The 17,819-nt window shown below is 36.7% G+C and overlaps 1 protein-coding gene across 1 annotated transcript; it reads right to left on the bottom strand.

Moving 5' to 3' along the window:
- Positions 1 to 1,278: 1,278 nt before the first annotated feature.
- On the bottom strand, positions 1,279 to 9,921 carry LOC111993536 (egg cell-secreted protein 1.4). Its single transcript, XM_024025377.2, has 2 exons — positions 9,762 to 9,921; positions 1,279 to 1,619 (listed from the first exon to the last, which is right to left on the bottom strand). The coding sequence occupies exons 1-2, from the start codon at positions 9,919 to 9,921 to the stop codon at positions 1,279 to 1,281; spliced, it is 501 nt and encodes a 166-aa protein (XP_023881145.2).
- Between the last annotated feature and the right edge of the window lie 7,898 nt (positions 9,922 to 17,819).

Raw genomic sequence — 17,819 nt, 5'->3', positions numbered from 1 at the left:
TGCGAGTATCTCACGGGTAAGGCCTTCCCACGAGACACTCGCGAGGCAATCTGTTCTGCCAGCTTGTATTAACTGACTCACACTTTCTGTACCTATCCTATATATACTCTCATTACCCACAAATGTTGAGGAATGCTTCAGAGAGAAAACCCTAACCAAACACATTAGGAATGAGAGATTGTTATCCCCACATTTCTCTATACACTTGCTTGTGGTATCTCCTCAACCCTTCCCTCTCCATTTCCACACCATTGAAAGGTTGATAGCCCAAACACTTACCACACCCTTTGAAAGTGTTGTGTGACATTTTGGTGCTGCTGGGAAGTATTGGAAGAAGCTTGGAATGGCAGATGCAACATGGAGCTTGTTGCGGGATCCGGGTTGCTAGACAAGACACAGTTCCGAGAAGTCTTGTTGGAGTAGGAGCTTGGAGGGTTTAGGTGCATCGGGTAGATTAGGCTTGAAGGGTCTCTTGCTAACCCATGTATCTCAACTGATTGTCTAGTAGATCGATTTCTGCTTGGAGGGCAACGGAGAGGTTTTTCTCCGAGTTCGTCGGTTTCCTCTTCGAAAACACGTCTCGGTGTTTTCTGTATTTGCATCCTTCTTCCCTACTCTTTTATATTCCATTATACTGCTGTGTTACTTAGTTTATGGATTACAGTAGCTTATTTGTTCATCCGCTCACATTTACACTATTCCGCACTTTGTAGTAAATTAGTGTAAAATCTATTGAGCCGTAACTTTAATTGGGGGGGGTCTAAATAGCTCTTGTGTTTTCAACACATTTTCGAGCTTTCAAAAACATTGTTTAGGACTGTTGATGCCCAAGAAAAGTGACTTTTTGACTCAATGGGAGATGGTCATGTCAATGTTTACCATAAATAGGTAGGATCCAATTATAGTAGTCTGGTTAAAACGGCCATTCAAAATTTGCTGGAACACGTACACAGTAAAATGAAAAGCTAAGCGGATTTGTATTAAACATCTGATGATCAAAGTTTTATATAGCAAAACATTTTGTTTTTATTACGTGATTAATTATTACATAGTAGACTAAACCACATGAAAATTCCCAACAGCATGTACCCAGGGAGCGTGACAGAGAGACAACCAATTTGTCCCAGGAAATAATTCTAAGTAAAACAAACCAAAACAAAAGGCAAGAGAGGGACATGACATCTCGCTGTAACTAAAGAAGTACTAATAGATTGCATAAAGCTTTGCGCACTTCCTACAACCTTTATATATATATATATATATATTTCTCTCCAAAGACTAGGCCTGAGGCGCTGGTGCGCTTGGAGAAGGAGCTGTGGATGGAACGGAGGCTGCTGCATCACAATAGCCACTTAGAATATTGCCTTCCTCAGCTGTGAAACCGAGTGAAGTGAGCATGGCAGGCCAGCAGTTATGTGTTATAATAGTAATGGCACGGCAACAGTCAGGACCAATATCAGCCTGGCCATTGAGGAAGAAAACAACAATCTCATTTGAACATGATTTGAGCTCTAATAGCGCATTCCAGCAAGGGACTAAGCCTTCACTGGTATCAAACCTTGCTGCGAGCTTGTGTCCGGGCTTAATGTACAAGTCCCTTGTTGCTGTCACATTTGTCACTGCCAAGAGACATGCAAGAAAGAAAAACATAAACACATTTCCGCTAGCCATTGGAAAATGATTTGTGTGTATGTGTCTATATGAGAGTGGGAGATTGAGAGATATGAAACAGTTGAGAAGTGGGAATCTATTTATAGAGCAAGTGATGAGGGAGAGGAAAGGATTTTGTGATTTTAACCATTATATATAGTGGTAATGGGGTTTAATTGTATTAATCAAAAGGAGATAATAGGAGATATGATGGGTTTCTGTAACTGTCATCTGATCAATCAAGATTTTAGCCTTAGGAAGCTGAAGGTGTACAGATTTATTTTATGGGAACTTATGACAAGCGGTGACCCACACTTGTGACAAGCCTGGGCAATTTTTTTTTTTTTTTTTTTTTTTTTTTTTTTTTTTATATCATTCAAGCCAAGGCAATCTGAAACTCAACTTTGTTCTATGTAACTTTCTTTCAAGTTTTTTGTATTTTAAAATGTCTAACTCTAAATAACATTTGATATAACTCTAAGGTTTTTTTTTTTTTTTTTTTTGCTTCAAGATATAACTCTAAGTTATGTTTTATACAATTTAATATTTTTTATTGAATGTGAATTTTAACAAATCTATCAATCACTATTAAATTAGATTATCTTCTTATATTTTACATGCTTACAAAAGTTGAAAATTATTTGAAACTAATAATTATGTCATCAATCAAAAGTTTAAATTTAAAGCTTTTACATTAAAAAAAGTGCATACAATATTTGTTTTCAACTTAATAGTAAATAACATCTAATTGAAACAAAACTTGGTATTAATGTTAAGAATATAATGAAAGTTCAAAATGTGTTGAAAACACAAGAGCAATTTAACCCCCAATTAAAATTACGGCTCGATTGATTTTACACTAACTTAATACTAAGTGCGGAATAGTGTAAATGCGAGCAGATGAACAAATAAGCTACTCTAATCCATAAATTAAACAACACAGCAGTATAATGGAATATAAAAGAGTAGGGAAAAAGAATGCAAACACAAAAAATATCGAGACGTGTTTTCGAAAAAGAAACCAAAGAACTCGGCGAAAAACCTCTCCGCCGCCCTCCAAGCAGAAATCGATCAACTAGACAATCAGTTGGGATACATGGGTTAGCAAGAGACCCTCCAAGCCTAATCTACCCGATGTACCTAAGCCCTCCAAGCTCCTACTCCAACAAGGCTTCTCGGAACCGTGTCTTGTCTAGCTCTCCAGATCCCACAACAAGCTCCATGTTGCATCTGCCATCCTTGACTTCTTCCAATACTTCCCAACAGCACCAAAAAGTCACTCAACACTCTCAAAGGGTCTGGTAAGTGTTTTGGCTATCAACCTCTTAATGGTATAGAAATGGAGAGGGAAGAGTTGAGGAAATACCACAAGCAAGTGTATAGAGAAAGGTGGGGATGACAATCTCTAATTCTCAATGTGTTTGGCTAGGGTTTTCTTTCTGAAGCATTCCTCAACATTTGTGGGTAATGAGGGTATATATAAGATAGCTATAGGCACAGAAAGTGTAAGTCATTCAGTACAGGCTGGCAGAATAGATAGCCTCGTGAGTGTCTCGCGAGAAGGCCTTACCCGCGAGATACTCGCGAGACACAGCTGTCTCCACCTGGCCTGACTCTTCGCATTCCAGCATGTGCAGGGCACATGATTCACTTCGCAGGAAGCTAGGTCGCGACATACCCGTGAGAATTCTTTAGTTTTCAAATGCTTGAGTCTTCACACTTTCTCTCTCTATCACACAACCCTTACAACAAATCCTACAATAGATACAGAGTATAAACGATTGATAATAATTACAACCAAATTTGGCACGGAATAAAAGCCAACAAAATACATAGTCGTAAATAACAACTTTACATATAAAGAACATATAATTTAAATAGGTTTGGTGGCTTATGCTATTTTAGTGGAAGAAATTATGTGAATGCTCTAAAGCCTAAATGAAATTGAGTTTAGCCCCAAAAAGTGATGGGAATTTAATTGAGTTTTCCTAATTTTCATCTCCAATTGTTTGGCTTATTTCTTTTTTTTTTCTTTTCTTTTTCTTTTTTTTTTTTTTCTTTTTTGAGGTAAAGCTTGTTTCATTTTTTTTTTTTTAAAAAAAAAGCTTGTTTCATTTATTTGCTTTGTTTGTTTTTTTCAATTTTGTGAACCTAGGTGCGCGACTAAGTCTATCATTGAAAAGGATAAAGGAGGGAAAGTGTAGGCTTTTTGTTTTGACTTTTAATTAAGCCCTTCCACAGTCCACACACTACTAAAAATATGTGAATGAAATTTACTTCTTCTTCTTATTATTATTATTATTATTATTATTAGGACATATGTGTTTTCACTTGTTAAGAACATATATCACTTATTTATGTAAATTGGCTAATCCTTTGACAAAACGCACTCTACTTGTAATTGGGTAGTTCTAGGTGTTTTTAATACTTCAAAAAACAAGGTTTCAAGGTCAAGTGTTGAAGTCATCAAGTCTGTCCAAGAAAAAGCAAGCTGAAGTGCAATTTCATTAAAGCTTGACACCTGCTCGATAGCTACCTCGACACCTGCTATCTGTCGAGATTTAATATTTCAGATTTTCTAATCTCATTTTCTTGGGATCCGTGAATACGATTTTGGGCCTTCTTTTCTCTAAACCCTAAACATATTAAAGGATTGTTTTAAGAGCCGTCAAGTGTGACACAAGTTGAAAAAGCATTAAGTAATCTCTGTTCAAGCAAATTGTGATCAAAAGACGAAGTTCTTGACCTAGTTCATCTTCCTTCAAGAAGTTGCTGTGTATTTGCACCAAAGGGTTTTGTAACCAAGCATCTTCTTGCCATTCATCATAAAGGATAAACTGAAGAACTTTGCAATCAACCTTTCTTCCTTAAGTTGGTGTTCTGAAGTCACATACTGGGATCCGCGCATTGGTTAGTCACGTACTTAGGAGCCATGCATCAAAGGTGGGAACTATCGCTATAGATCAAGTCCAATTGGGTATTGGGCTAAGGGTTCAACTGTAGGTTGGTAAGGTACTTGGGATTCCTTTACTTGTAACCGCTTGATTTGATAATAGTGGAGTTTCGGGAGTGGTGACTTGAAAATCACCTAGTGGAGTTTTTGTCGTTCGGGTTTTTCCCATTCGTAAACAAATCACCGTATTATTTAATTTCCACTGCATATTTAGTTTTTGGTGATTTGTTTGTGCTTCCACGCAATTGCATGATTAATTGATTAATTAAAAACTTTGGCTAATTAATTAATTAAGGTTAATCACAAGGGGTCATTCAGATTGTGGCCTATCAAGTGGTATCAGAGCAGGCACACTCTGATTAAGTTTAATCTTTGCTGTATTGATCCATTGACCCCTGTTTGTCATGGATAGAGAACAGTCATTAATCATACCTCTTTTATTTGATGACACTAATTATGTATACTAGAAAGTACGCATGAGAGCTTTCTTGCAGTCTTTAGATAAGAAGGTGTGGCAAGCTGTAGAGATTTGCTGGACTAAGCCAAAAGAAGAACTGGCCGATTGAGATGATGCAAAGATCAAGGCGGCTAACTTCAACAGCAAAACGTTAAATGCCCTATTTAGCGCAGTCACCAATGAGAAGTTCAAGAAGATATCCTCAACTGAAACTGCTAAGGAGGCTTGGATCATCCTCCAGACAACCTATGAAGGAACAAAGGCTGTCAAAAATTCAAAACTTCAGTGGCTCACTACAAGCTTTGAAGAAATTAAGATGGAAGAGGATGAGTCGTTTGATGAGTTCTATGCCAAGCTAAAGGACATAGTGAACTCAGCCTTCAATCTTGGGGAAACCATCCCTGAACCCAAGGTTGTAAGGAAGGTGCTCAGATCTCTACCTGAGAGATTCCATGCCAAGATTACGACAATAGAAGAATCAAAGGATATCGACAAGATTCCTTTGACTGAGTTGGTTGGAAACTTGCAAACCTATGAGCTAGGACTCTCCAAGATTGGTAAAACTGGTAAAAGCAAGAGCATGGCCTTGAAGGCAAAGAGCAGTGATACAAATGAGTCTTCCGATGATGAAAATTCCAAGATGAAGTCCTACATTACAAGGCAATTCAAGAAGTTTATGAAGAATGCCAATGGGAGGAATTTCGACAAGGACCGTAGACAATTCAATTCTTCTCAGTTCAAGAGTCACGACAAAGGGAAGAAGGATGCTAAGGATGGCGGTCAGTACACTGTTCCAGCTAGACCAAAGTGCTTTGGATGTCATGGATTCGGTCACATGAAGCATGAATGCCCAACATATCTCAAGAGCATTGGGAAGAGTAAGGCACTTGCTGCAACCTTGAGTGACACTGAGCCTAAAAATGATTCTGACAATGAGGATGGTGGAATCTTAAATGCCTTCACTACCACAGTCAATCTTACTGAGGGGGTTGTTGAAGAAGTGGATGAAGAAGAAGAATTGATGAAGTCCAAATTTGAGAAGATGGATGATCAAGATGATATCCACTCAGCCTATGAGAAGCTTTACAAGCTCTCTAAGAAACATGAGAAATTATATAGGCTGGCCACCAAGAAGCTCAGTGATGTGGAACTTGATCGTGAAGAGTTGTCCACAAAGGTTGATGAGGCAAATCAAACTATTGGAGCACTAAGGTTTGAGAACAACTTTTTGGCTGAGAAGACCAAAAAGTTTGAAGCTGAGCTATTTCAAGTTAGAGCTCAATTGGAGAGGACTTCAAGTGCAAAACTTGATGAGATGCTTGGAAATTAGAAATCTACTTCAGATCGAACTGGCTTGGGGTATGGTCTTTCTTTCTCTAATACTGCTTCTACTAGCAATACTGTTTTTGTTTCTCCTGCTAATAACACTGAAATTGAGAACACTAATGTCAAAATTGAATTAGCTAGTGAGAACTTAGACAAGGGTAAATCTATCTTAGGAGCACCCCCTAAACAAGATAAGAAAGATGCTAAAAACCCTAGGGCTAAGAAGGCTAACTCTCAAAAGCCTAAACAAAAGAAGCAGCATCTCTGTCATCATTATGGAGCTGCCGGTCATACTCGACCAAATTGCTATAAGTGGCTAGCCACTCAATAGAGCAATGGCATGATAGCATCTGGAAGCCAAAATCAACTTCAATCTTCTCTTGCTTCTCTTGGAGATATTCTAAAAGCCCTCATGTTTCTTTCTAACTTGAATAGTTTCAATTCTTCCCCCTTACCACCGGTTCAAGGATTCAATCAAATGAAAGGTTCTTCCAAGGTGTAGAAGAAAAAGGACTCTAAGTGATTTCATCACTTTCTTTTCCCCTTCTTTTTTTTTTTTTCTTTTTTTATTGCATTACTTGTGTGTTTTGCATTTTTGTTGAGTCAGTCTAGTTTTATGCTTTGCTTTGTTTAACATGTTTTGTGTGTTTACTTTCAGTTTTTTTTTTTTTTAAATATAAAAAAAATAAAAATTGAAAAATCAGAAAAAATACAAAAATAGTGTGTTTTGTGTACTTTGGTACTTATGTACCTTGGATGGCCATTGAAACAAAGTTTTTAAACTTTGTATCTTTTGTAACTTAGATGAGCATCTCTATGCACAACTAAGCAAGTAAGCTTTGTGGCTCTTGTTTGTGATGAGTAAGATTAAGTTATCTCTTAAAACTTAACACTCATATCACTCTTTTTGACTGGTAGGACTAGAAAATTCTAAGAGAAATGCATAAATAACCATCTCACCACTATTGCCCACCAATCATAATATGACACTTGTATGCTTCGGCATAGCAAAAGTGTAGTGTCAAAGACATTGGTATGCTTCGGCATAGCAAAAGTGCGATGTCAAATGCTTAACATCTTGGGTATTTCTTTTCTCTCTTTTATATGCCCTTGTATGATATGCTTAAAAGAAAATATGCAAAGAAAATAAAAAGCAAAAAGATCAAAAATGTTTTAAATATGGTTGCAAGCGTGTATTCTAAGAGATGTGGGAGTTATAGGATGTACCTCGAAGGTGATAGTCCCCATCAAACAGTTATGATTGTGTGTGAGTTAAAGTTATTTTCTCATATCTCAGATCGTCATAACATGCATACACATATGCAATCTTGCGATGTTTTTCACACACAACATGCAATATTCTTTGCTACTATTGATACATGTGCAGGTACAATGTGATTTGACCATCACAAAAGTTTTACATGTGCTAATGTATGCTCACTAAACTGTCTTAACTTGTTTTTGAAAAATAAAATTGGTTAGACTTGTTTAGTGTGTGTGTGTGTGTTTTTGAGGATCCATGAACTTAAATTTTTGTTGAGAGATGATTTTGAGAGCTTTATATGTTGAGTGGATCTTTGGTTGAGGTGTGTGTTGGATTGCATTCATGTCTGTGTTTTTCTCTTCTCGAAAAACTGCTTTTAACTACTGGCTCGACACCTCCTCGACACCTCCTCGATACCTGGTCATCTGTCGAGCTTCTAAGCTTTTTCTTATCGCAATCTTGACACTTGATGGATCGATCGAGAAATCTTCTGTCTCCTCGATAGATTCTCAACACTTGATGGATCGATCGAGATTCACTTGTTGTGTCTGATGTCTTCTTTCTTAACACCTGTCTCGACACCATGCGGATCGATCAAGAAATCTTCTGTCTCCTCGACACCTCCTCAACACCTTGTCGATCGATCGAGATTCTTATATCTGAAATTGGTCTTGCACCTCGACACCTCTTGATACCTGCAGCTGTCGAAGGCAAAATTCTCGACACCTTCCTCGACAGCTTCATCGATACCTCTCGACACCTCAGCTGTCGAGAATTACTGAGGTGCCTATAAAAGCTACGATCACGATCTTTCTCTCATTCTGTCGATCTCTCTCGATCTATCCAAAGACTTTTCACCTCCCAAACAAGTTTCTCTCACTCAAATCTTCAAATCTTCATCATTTTTGGTCTTCCCTTGATTTTCATCACCTGGTATATTCATTTTCCCTTCCTTTTTCATGCATTGCATGTTTTGAAACCTAGGTTTTGGGATTTTTTTTGAAATTTTTGGGGTTTTCAAAATTGATGAGTTTTTCTTGAAATTTTTGGGTTGGGTTTTCACTTAAATGCTTTTAAAATGTCATATATTGCATTCCATGTGCATTAGAATGATATTTACATGCATTTAGATGTGTGCTATATGTTGTGTACTGGTAGGAATGGATTGGGCTGAGCCCATGATGCCTTTTTTATTTGTATGTCACATGCTCATGCATTCCCATGCATACGTACTTATTGTTCAATATATTTGATATATGTGAACTATTTTGGGAACTTTTCTGATTGTCTTCCTCTCTATCTCTTTCTCATTCTTTTACGTTAGTAGTGTCTATGGCACCCAAACGTAAATCCACTCCTGCTCGAAACCTCTGCGTTCTGGAGCTTCCTCTTCTTCTGACTCTGCTCCTCTTAACCTTCGGTTCCGTGATGGAGATGCCCACAAGGTATTTTCGGAGAACTTTTCTCGACGAGGTGTTCATTCGGAACGCCAAGTCATCCTGGCGGACTTCGCTGACACTGACCTTCCCTCTGTCATTCACAATAGGGGATGGAAGTCACTGTATGACGTCCCGATCACTTGCCCTCTCGTGCTGATTCAGGAGTTTTACTCCAACATGCAGGGATAGATCGTTCAATACCTCTCTTTTTCACTCGCGTTCGAGGTACACACATACCTGTCACACCGCAGCTAGTTGCGAATGTGCTTAAGGTTCCTAGGATAGAGTTTCCTGACTATCCTTCTTGTGAGCGTCTAAGGACTGTGTCCAAAGATGAGTTCATCTCTACTTTTTGTCAGCGCCCAGCTAATTGGGGAGAGCATCAGTACACATCATGTAGGTCTTTTGCTAAAGGTCCTAGATTTCTTAACATGGTGATGACTTTTGTACTCCATCCACTCTCTCACTACAACTCCATCACTGAGCCTCGTGCTCGATTTTTGTTATCTTTGTTAGAGCATCTTACTATAGATTTTCCTTCTCACTTCATTCTTTCTATCATAGATGTTCATCTTGATTCGGCGTCCTGTGATAAGCTCATCTTTCCTTTCGCTATCACGAGGATCTTACGCCATTTTTCCATTCCCTTTCCTGTGTCCGACCACTTCACACACATATCTGCCATAGATGCCACTACCGTAAAACGTAGTGAGGCGCAGTTCAGGTCGCGACAGACAGATACCACTCCTCCCTCCTGTACGGCTCCATCCAAATCAGCTCCATCTACATCTGCTCCTTCTTCCTCTACAGGCGATGTATCTCTAGGAGACATTATGGCGCAGCTGTAGCGCATGGACACTCGCCTTGATACACTCTCTGCTGAGTTGTATCAGGTGAATATTCGTGTTGGTCGTATTGCACGACAGCAGGCGACCATGGGTGGTTTTGCTCTAGAGGCTACTCCTTCACCACCTACTCCAATAGCTACAGATTCTGATGATGAGGATGATGAGGATGATGATGATGGGGATGCTAGCTCTACTAATGAGATGTCTACATGACACTCTACCCTTTGTCACTCTTGACAAAAAGGGGGAGTAGTTTTAGGTTATGAGAGTAGTCATCTTAGGGGGAGAGTTAGTATAGGACATTTTGATAGGGGGAGTGTTGATATTTTTTGAGGGATGATTTAATTCAAATTCTTACCTTTCAGTTTAGGCTAAGAATTTGAATTAAATCATATTGATCCTAGCCTTAACTTTTAGGATGTCTTCCATTGCGTAAAACTCATTCATCAATTCAGATAATATAAATAGAATTTATTTTCAAAACAATCTAAATTGATCAAATGATTCTAACAAGAACTTGTGGATCATATCCATTTGAGATTAACATTTAACCTCTACATCCAAAAATTCCAATTCATTTTAAAAAAATTAAATATTTTCATTTTAATACAAAGTCTAAGTCTAGCACTAACTCTTGCATCTCATGATGTAGCACAATTGAGATAGAAGCCAATAAAACATTCTAACATTTCAATGGAGACTATGATCATATCATAAGCTATCTTCCATTAATGCATCATGTAAAGGAAATTATGACAATGCTGAATCAAAACATAAATATGTACTTCAGCTTCTTTAAGCACCATGTCCAAAATTATTTATTAGTTAATGTGATTCAACTAAAATAGTAGCTAGAGGACAAAATTTATGACAACTTTATATTGAGACCATGAACTTAAATACCAGGACATTATCATTTTGCATCCATAACCATATAATATGGAACCCGAAAACCATACTATACTAGGTGCAACGGCAACCTAATCCCGTAATTAATATTCCTCGAAAGCGAGGTCATACCAATCACTATGATCAGACGAGAATTATTCTCATTATTAATGCTATCATGGTAGCTCTTACCAAACAAAAATAATTTGCTGCTTTTCCTTTAGCCTCTAAGTAATAATGACATAGCTTCAAAGGAAGGTTAACATTACACTTAATCTAGTGTACACCATTGCCTAGAATCAATGTGAGTCACCAAGTAACTCCACGAAAGCATGATCGTTCTCAATGTAAAAACACACTTCGTCTATCATTAAGAAGTTTAATCTGTAGTACCATGAATTAAACACCCTTCGAAAGGAGCAAGGCATACGCCAAGACGAGGTGCCTAATCACACTACTATAAACTGGCAATGGAGGCCGTGAGATCCAACCCTTGTATCTCTCTCCCACTAGAAATTTTAAAACAAGTGGATTAACATGAAATCGTTGTGATCTAATCATAATTTTAACCCTACACATTAAATGTGTTTAATTGTTTAAATTCAATGTGATGTTACTAAGTCACGTCACAATAGAGTGAAGAACATTCGCACAATCATAAAGAAGTTTAACCTTGTAATCTGTGAAGCAAATACCCTCCGCATGGAATGCAAGACTCGAAGTCAAGACAAGGTACCTACTCACATTACAATAAACTTAACAAAAGGGTGATTTCAGCACTTCCACTCATTATTTGGGTTTTTCTTAAATAATTGTGATCCCATCACAATTAACAACCTTGCACTTGTTGAAGACTCTAATCTTATTAGAATCACTAACTAAAATGGAAGTCCTAAAATATTTAGGATTCCTTAAACACTAATGGATCAAAAATTAATTTTATATAACTCTATCCTTAACTTATTAGAATAAGAATTCTAATCTCATTAGAAACTATATACCTTTTAATTAAGCTTTAATCTCATTAAAACATCTAATTAAAATAAATTAAGTAAAGGACTTTTAATCTCAACAAATCTAATCTCATTAGAATGTTTCTTAAAGGACAAGTCCCAAACTATTTAGGACTAAGAGTTCTATTTAACTAATATCTTTGATCTCATTAGGTCTTTTAGTTAGAACCATATGTAATCTAATCACACATCGTATTGCTCTTTCTTTATTGTGAAAATACTTAGAAAAAATTTTTTTTTGATTTTCCTTCTTTCGATCGATCGAAAGTGTCCCTCGATTGATCAAAAAATTAAAAAATTTGAATTTGACCTCCTGACTTGTTCGATTGATACTCGATCGCCTCTTGATCAATCGAAAAACAAATTCGATCGATAGACTAGCAATCGAAAATCAATTTATTTAAAAGGCCTGATCACTGTTTCACTTGATTGATCAAAAGTGATTTTCGATCGATCGAAAATCGCGAAACTCGAATTTTTAGAAATTTGCTAAGGCAGTTTTCTTCATTTTTCATGAACAAATATTCAACATATGAACATTACAGACAGAGATTGATGTCAAAATTGAATTCTATTAATTCTATAGCCTTAAAACTCAATTTAACATACTTAAATTTAAATTTAAACAATATCATAACCTCAATTTCAATTTTCATCAAATCATAGTTTCAACAACATGCAGAAAATTAAAACATAATCTTCTAACAATATGAAACTATCATGTCCAATTCTAAAACTCACAAAACATGTTAAACAGATTGGAAATTGAAGACCGCTCTGATACCAATTGTTAGAATTAAGTATGTGCGCAGTGGAAAATTAACGAATCTACTTCAATCGCAATCTATAACATGCACTATGCAAATTTCAGAATTCAAGAACAAGAAAGCGTACCTTGGTGCGGTGAAATTCAAAACCGAAGATCAGAAGTTCTTGGAAGACTTTTAATCTTCACTCCAATTCCACTTGATGCCCAAGATGTGTGGACTCTCAATCGGTAACAAAGGGATGATTAGAGAGTGACAAAAACTCATATACACACCATTTCACAATGATGTTACTATCTCTCAATATTCTATACGTTTTTCCCTTTGTATCTAACCAATTATCTAATTGGGCTGACCTTTTAGACCTTTCCAATTGGGTTTAAGTGTGTGGCTGGGAATGGGACCAAAAGGGACCAATAAGACACTAGCTCCAATCGGCCTTGGGCTTTTCTATCAACTCCTGACAAGTCTAAAGTTACCATTAACTATATTTAATACCACTATATAAATATAGTTGCACTCTAGGCCTTATCTATAAATTATATCCCAAGACTTTATTATATATGCAACCCCTTCATAAAATATTCGTAGTAATACAAAGTCATTAATGTTGACTGCCACTTTGTAGATTACTACATCTTAATCCTTAAGTACCCAGTTTAATCCTTTATGTTATTCAATATATATTTATGAAATCCAATTCCATAAATATATATTTTAGTAATTTCTTACTAAAGTGGTTGGGCCCAACACTCTGAATAACCAAACCCATTAAACTTATCTCAAGAGAATATTTTATATCTCCGTTAAGAGATTATGAATTCCATCTTGAGAATATATGTTCCATCAACATTAAATGCAGTTGCCCAACATACTGAGGTTTTGACCATTACTTATAGATCTCACTCCTAATATATCAAAGCAACCTACATCTCATGATCAGGTCCATTATTCTCTCAAGATTTAGAGTTAATGTAAATAGAAGTCATGAGATTTATTATTCATTTGACAGTTACTAGGGGAACAATAAATCTCACAGCGGTCCAGTTCAATACGTCTTAACTCTTAAAACATATCAACATATCAACTAAAAGTCTCCACTTCCATGATCAAGACAAATCATCTTAGTTGGTATGTTATAGTCTTTGCAGATGAAATACCCAATTTCATTACCGACTACGAACTAAAATTCTGAGTTTACAAAGAGCTTGCGATTTACGTCTTCTGTGACTTTTCACATAAATCACATACTATGCATCTCATGGACTAAGATAATGTCCCATTAGTTCATAAATAAATAATCTCATATAATTAAACAACTTAATTATTCATGACATGCAAACCAATTAGATTTTAGGGCATAAACCCCAACAACCTTTTAGCACGCAAGTGACACGTGGCAAATAGATTGAGTGAGCTGTTGAGAAGGCTGGTCACGAGTCACGACCTGCCAAGTCTCAACAAGCATGCAGACAAAACAGTTTGTTTTTTCCCAATCTACTTTTCCAGTTTTGTTACATATGCCAAACCTCACAACTTCTGCATGTTTGACGGGCCTAGAGAGTGTGATATGAGTTAGACATGGCAAAACGGGCGGGTCGAGTTGGGTTCAGGTCGGGTCAATCAGGTTGCAAGTCAAACGGGTCACTAATCAAAACAGGTCATTTTAAGCGAGTTAAAAAGGGGTTCGGGTCAACCGAGTTGCGGGTCGTGTCGGGTTTGTTAGGTTCTAAAGATTTAGGATTTTATGTATTTAGAACTCTAATGTGTAGTGTTGGCAAACCATGATCAAAACAGGTTGTTTAGTCTTGTTTAGGCTTGCTCAAAGTATGTTTATTTGTAAAACTGGAATCGAGTGATTGCAGATTTATTGGACTAAATCTGTAAGGATCGATCGATCGAAAATTAGACTCGATCGATCGAACCACGTACAGATTTATTTTTCTGCAGAGTTCCAGTTCAGCCCAAACTCTATTTAAACATCTTGGGGATCAAGTAAAACACTCTTATATATAAGGAAAACCCTAGAACGTTTTTGGGGACTTGGAAGAGAGAGATTAGAGTGCCTCTTGTGCCTCCTTTTATTTTTAGGGTTTTGTACCCAAACCTCTCTAAGTCTTTGTTGCTCATATTTGCTATTTATGTGAATCTCTTGTGAGATCTTAGAGGAGCTTTCCTTCACATAAACTTAGGGTTTTCAAGGTAGAGATATTTTCTACATCTTGATGATCAACAAGGTTACTGCCATTGAAGATTAAAAGAAAAGCAAGCGGGGAGCTTGTAGCTGATTAAAGAATTCAAGAAAGAAGTAGTCCGTGGATTCGGAGCCTGCGCGTGGTCGTGTCAGGAAGTTTTACTGGTGGGTAGCATTAGGAAGTCGAGCGGGGAGCTTGTAGTCCTTTTGTACGAACTTCAATTCTTTCATAGTGAATTCAGGTTAGCCTTGAGGATCGGTGGGTCAAATCCTCCCCAGGTTTTTACCGTGTGGTTTCCTGGGTGATCATATCTTGTGTTATTTATTTTCCGCTGCTTTATATTCTTGATATGATTGTTTGGATTGTTTTAACCTAGAATTGCTTAATTTGACTAAGTAACAACTTGGCTAATTAATTTAGGCTACGCAATCTGGTTATTTAAGGGGTCTAAATTTCCAACAGATGTAGAGGATTATAGGTAAACAATCTTTAACTTTCAAGTGTTTGGCTATGGTTTACTTTCTCAAAAGTTTATTGTAAAGATTTCTTATTCTCCTTTACAATTTCGTGAGTAATGAGGGTTTATATAGTATTAGTAAAGGTATGTAAAATGATGCAATTAAAATAATCAGACAAAGAGTTTCGAGAGTCACTTGCGACTTGGCCTGAGTTACGAATGACTTGTAAAATCCAGCCTGTTAAAAACCCTTCAAATTCTAGCATGTGCTTCTCATGTGACCTATTTCACCGGTTGGCACTTATGAGCTAGTCGCGAATTTTTCATCTTCACAGATTCTTCACCAGACTCTCATACACAACCCTTACATTAAATCTCACAAAAATACATGGAAATGATTGAACATAATTATAATTAAATTTGACACAGAATTGAAGCCACCATAAAACATAATTTTTATCATAACTTTACAGTCTTATAGAGAGGGAAAATTTCCGACCTATTACAAGTTGACACATCATATTACCAAGTCCACAAAGTATAGTCAATTACGAAGCGTTAACGTATTACAACTAGTTTCTACCATCACCATTTAGGAACTAACAAAAATTTACCAAATATCATGAAATAAAAACATTAAAAAAAAAAAAAGCATGTGAAATGCCAATCACACATCAGTGCATGTAAGCAATGACACATGCCACACATCAACACCTGTAAGCAATGACATTCGGGCCTTGTAAGCGATGACATAAGTGATCCAATCAATTGCTGACATGTGTCACCTTAAAAATCAAGACATTTCGGTCAATCAAACAATGCCATGTGTCTTGGAGAAAAAGTTTTAAAAATCCTCCAATCAGACTGTGACATATGTCACCAATCAGACTTCGTCATGTGTTGCTCACCTACCCCCAAATTCCTATAAATAGAAACCTTCCTAGGCATTTGTACACACCAACACATCTTGGGATAGACACCAAGACATCTTGGGAGAGATCTTGGAAGACACCAAAACATCTAAAGCACAAGTAGCATCAAAGAAGATTCAGAAGTACAAAAACTCTGCTGGAATCAAGCCCTGAAGCCTCCAGGAACTTCAAGAACTTCAACTTCAAATACGAAGAACATTTGAAGAGAAATCATCCAAATTATCTTCCTAGATCTCAAAGGTCACTGGAATTAAGCTCAAAAGCCTCCAGAAACTTCAAGAAACTACAAATTGGTGAAGCTCTACGGATTCAAGCCTCCAAATTCTCAAAGAACTTTCGCCTCAAACCTTCGAATATAAGGAACATTCAAAGAGAAATCATCTTCCTAGATCTCAAAGTTCACTAGAATCAAGCTCAAAAGCCTCCATAAACTTCAAGAAACCATAAATTAGTGAAACTCTACGGATTCAAGCCTCTAAAACCCCAAATAACTTTCACCGCATACCTTCGAAGACGAATAATAAGCGAAGAACACACGAAGAATGCTAAGAACAAAAGATTTATAACAAGCTCATAGTCAGAGATTCGTTGTAGTTTTGTTTCAAAGATCTTCAATCCATTCTTTAGCCAAATTGAATGATATTTGTTGTTCAAATCAAAATCACAATACCACAATTTCAATCAACAAATCTTTCAAGGAGATCAAATCAGAGAATCATTCTTTTGTAATTACAGAGAATTATACCATATATTCATCAATACAAATACACATTTGTGAAACTATTTTACTTGTTTGACTTTATTTCAAACTCAAAATTTAGTCGTCCACAAGTCTAAAAAAAAGTCTCTTTTTTTAATCAAAATTGAAATTTGGTTAGTATATGTGGGTGTGGCACATCATTGGACTAGGATTTGAGGTACCAGATCAATCACACGTGCAGGTGAATTGTTGTGTGCAGACTCCCTTCTATAAACACCTTTTGCCATGGGAAATTGTTTTTCTTTTGCTATATGAAACTTACTTGTTAATGAATACTGATTTGTTGCGTGTTAACAAAGCTTCGGAGTTTTTTCACATGTAAATTGGTTAATATATGTATCATACATATTGGGGGATGTATCCTACAATTTGTGTGATTGTGTCCTTCATAATTGAGATTCTAAGTTCTTACTAGAAGAAAGGAGAGTTCTATCAGATTGTCAGGGGAGGGGTAAAAAAGGCAGGGTTTATAGTTTTTAATTTCTACTAAGATAAATTATCTTATACACACTCTTTAACTTAAAGTTACGATTTCAGATTAAGAAAAGTTTTCGCACAAGTTTAACAAACACTGACTGGGTTTGGATACAGCGTTAAGCTGCGGCACGTTTTTGTTCTCGCGTTTTCTCTTCTTTTTTTTTTCCTTCCGCATTTGTTGACTTTGGGGACAAAAAGTACTGTGCGTATACTGTTTACGCACTGTTCACGTCATTTTTAATATTAAAAGTGGGTCCCACAACACTATTCACACATTTAAAAATTATTTTGCTACAGTGTTTTCAGCAACAATCAGTTTTTATCAACTTTCAGCAACAATAAGTGCTATCCAAACGGACCCACTATCTTCGCAAAAAAAAAAAAAAAAAAATT

This window comes from Quercus suber, unplaced genomic scaffold, assembly GCF_002906115.3.
Source record: "Quercus suber isolate HL8 unplaced genomic scaffold, Cork oak 2.0 scaffold_452, whole genome shotgun sequence".
Lineage (NCBI taxonomy): Eukaryota > Viridiplantae > Streptophyta > Magnoliopsida > Fagales > Fagaceae > Quercus > Quercus suber.
The sequence above is the reverse complement of the archived record's forward strand: the minus strand, read 5'-3'. Positions and strand labels throughout refer to the sequence as shown.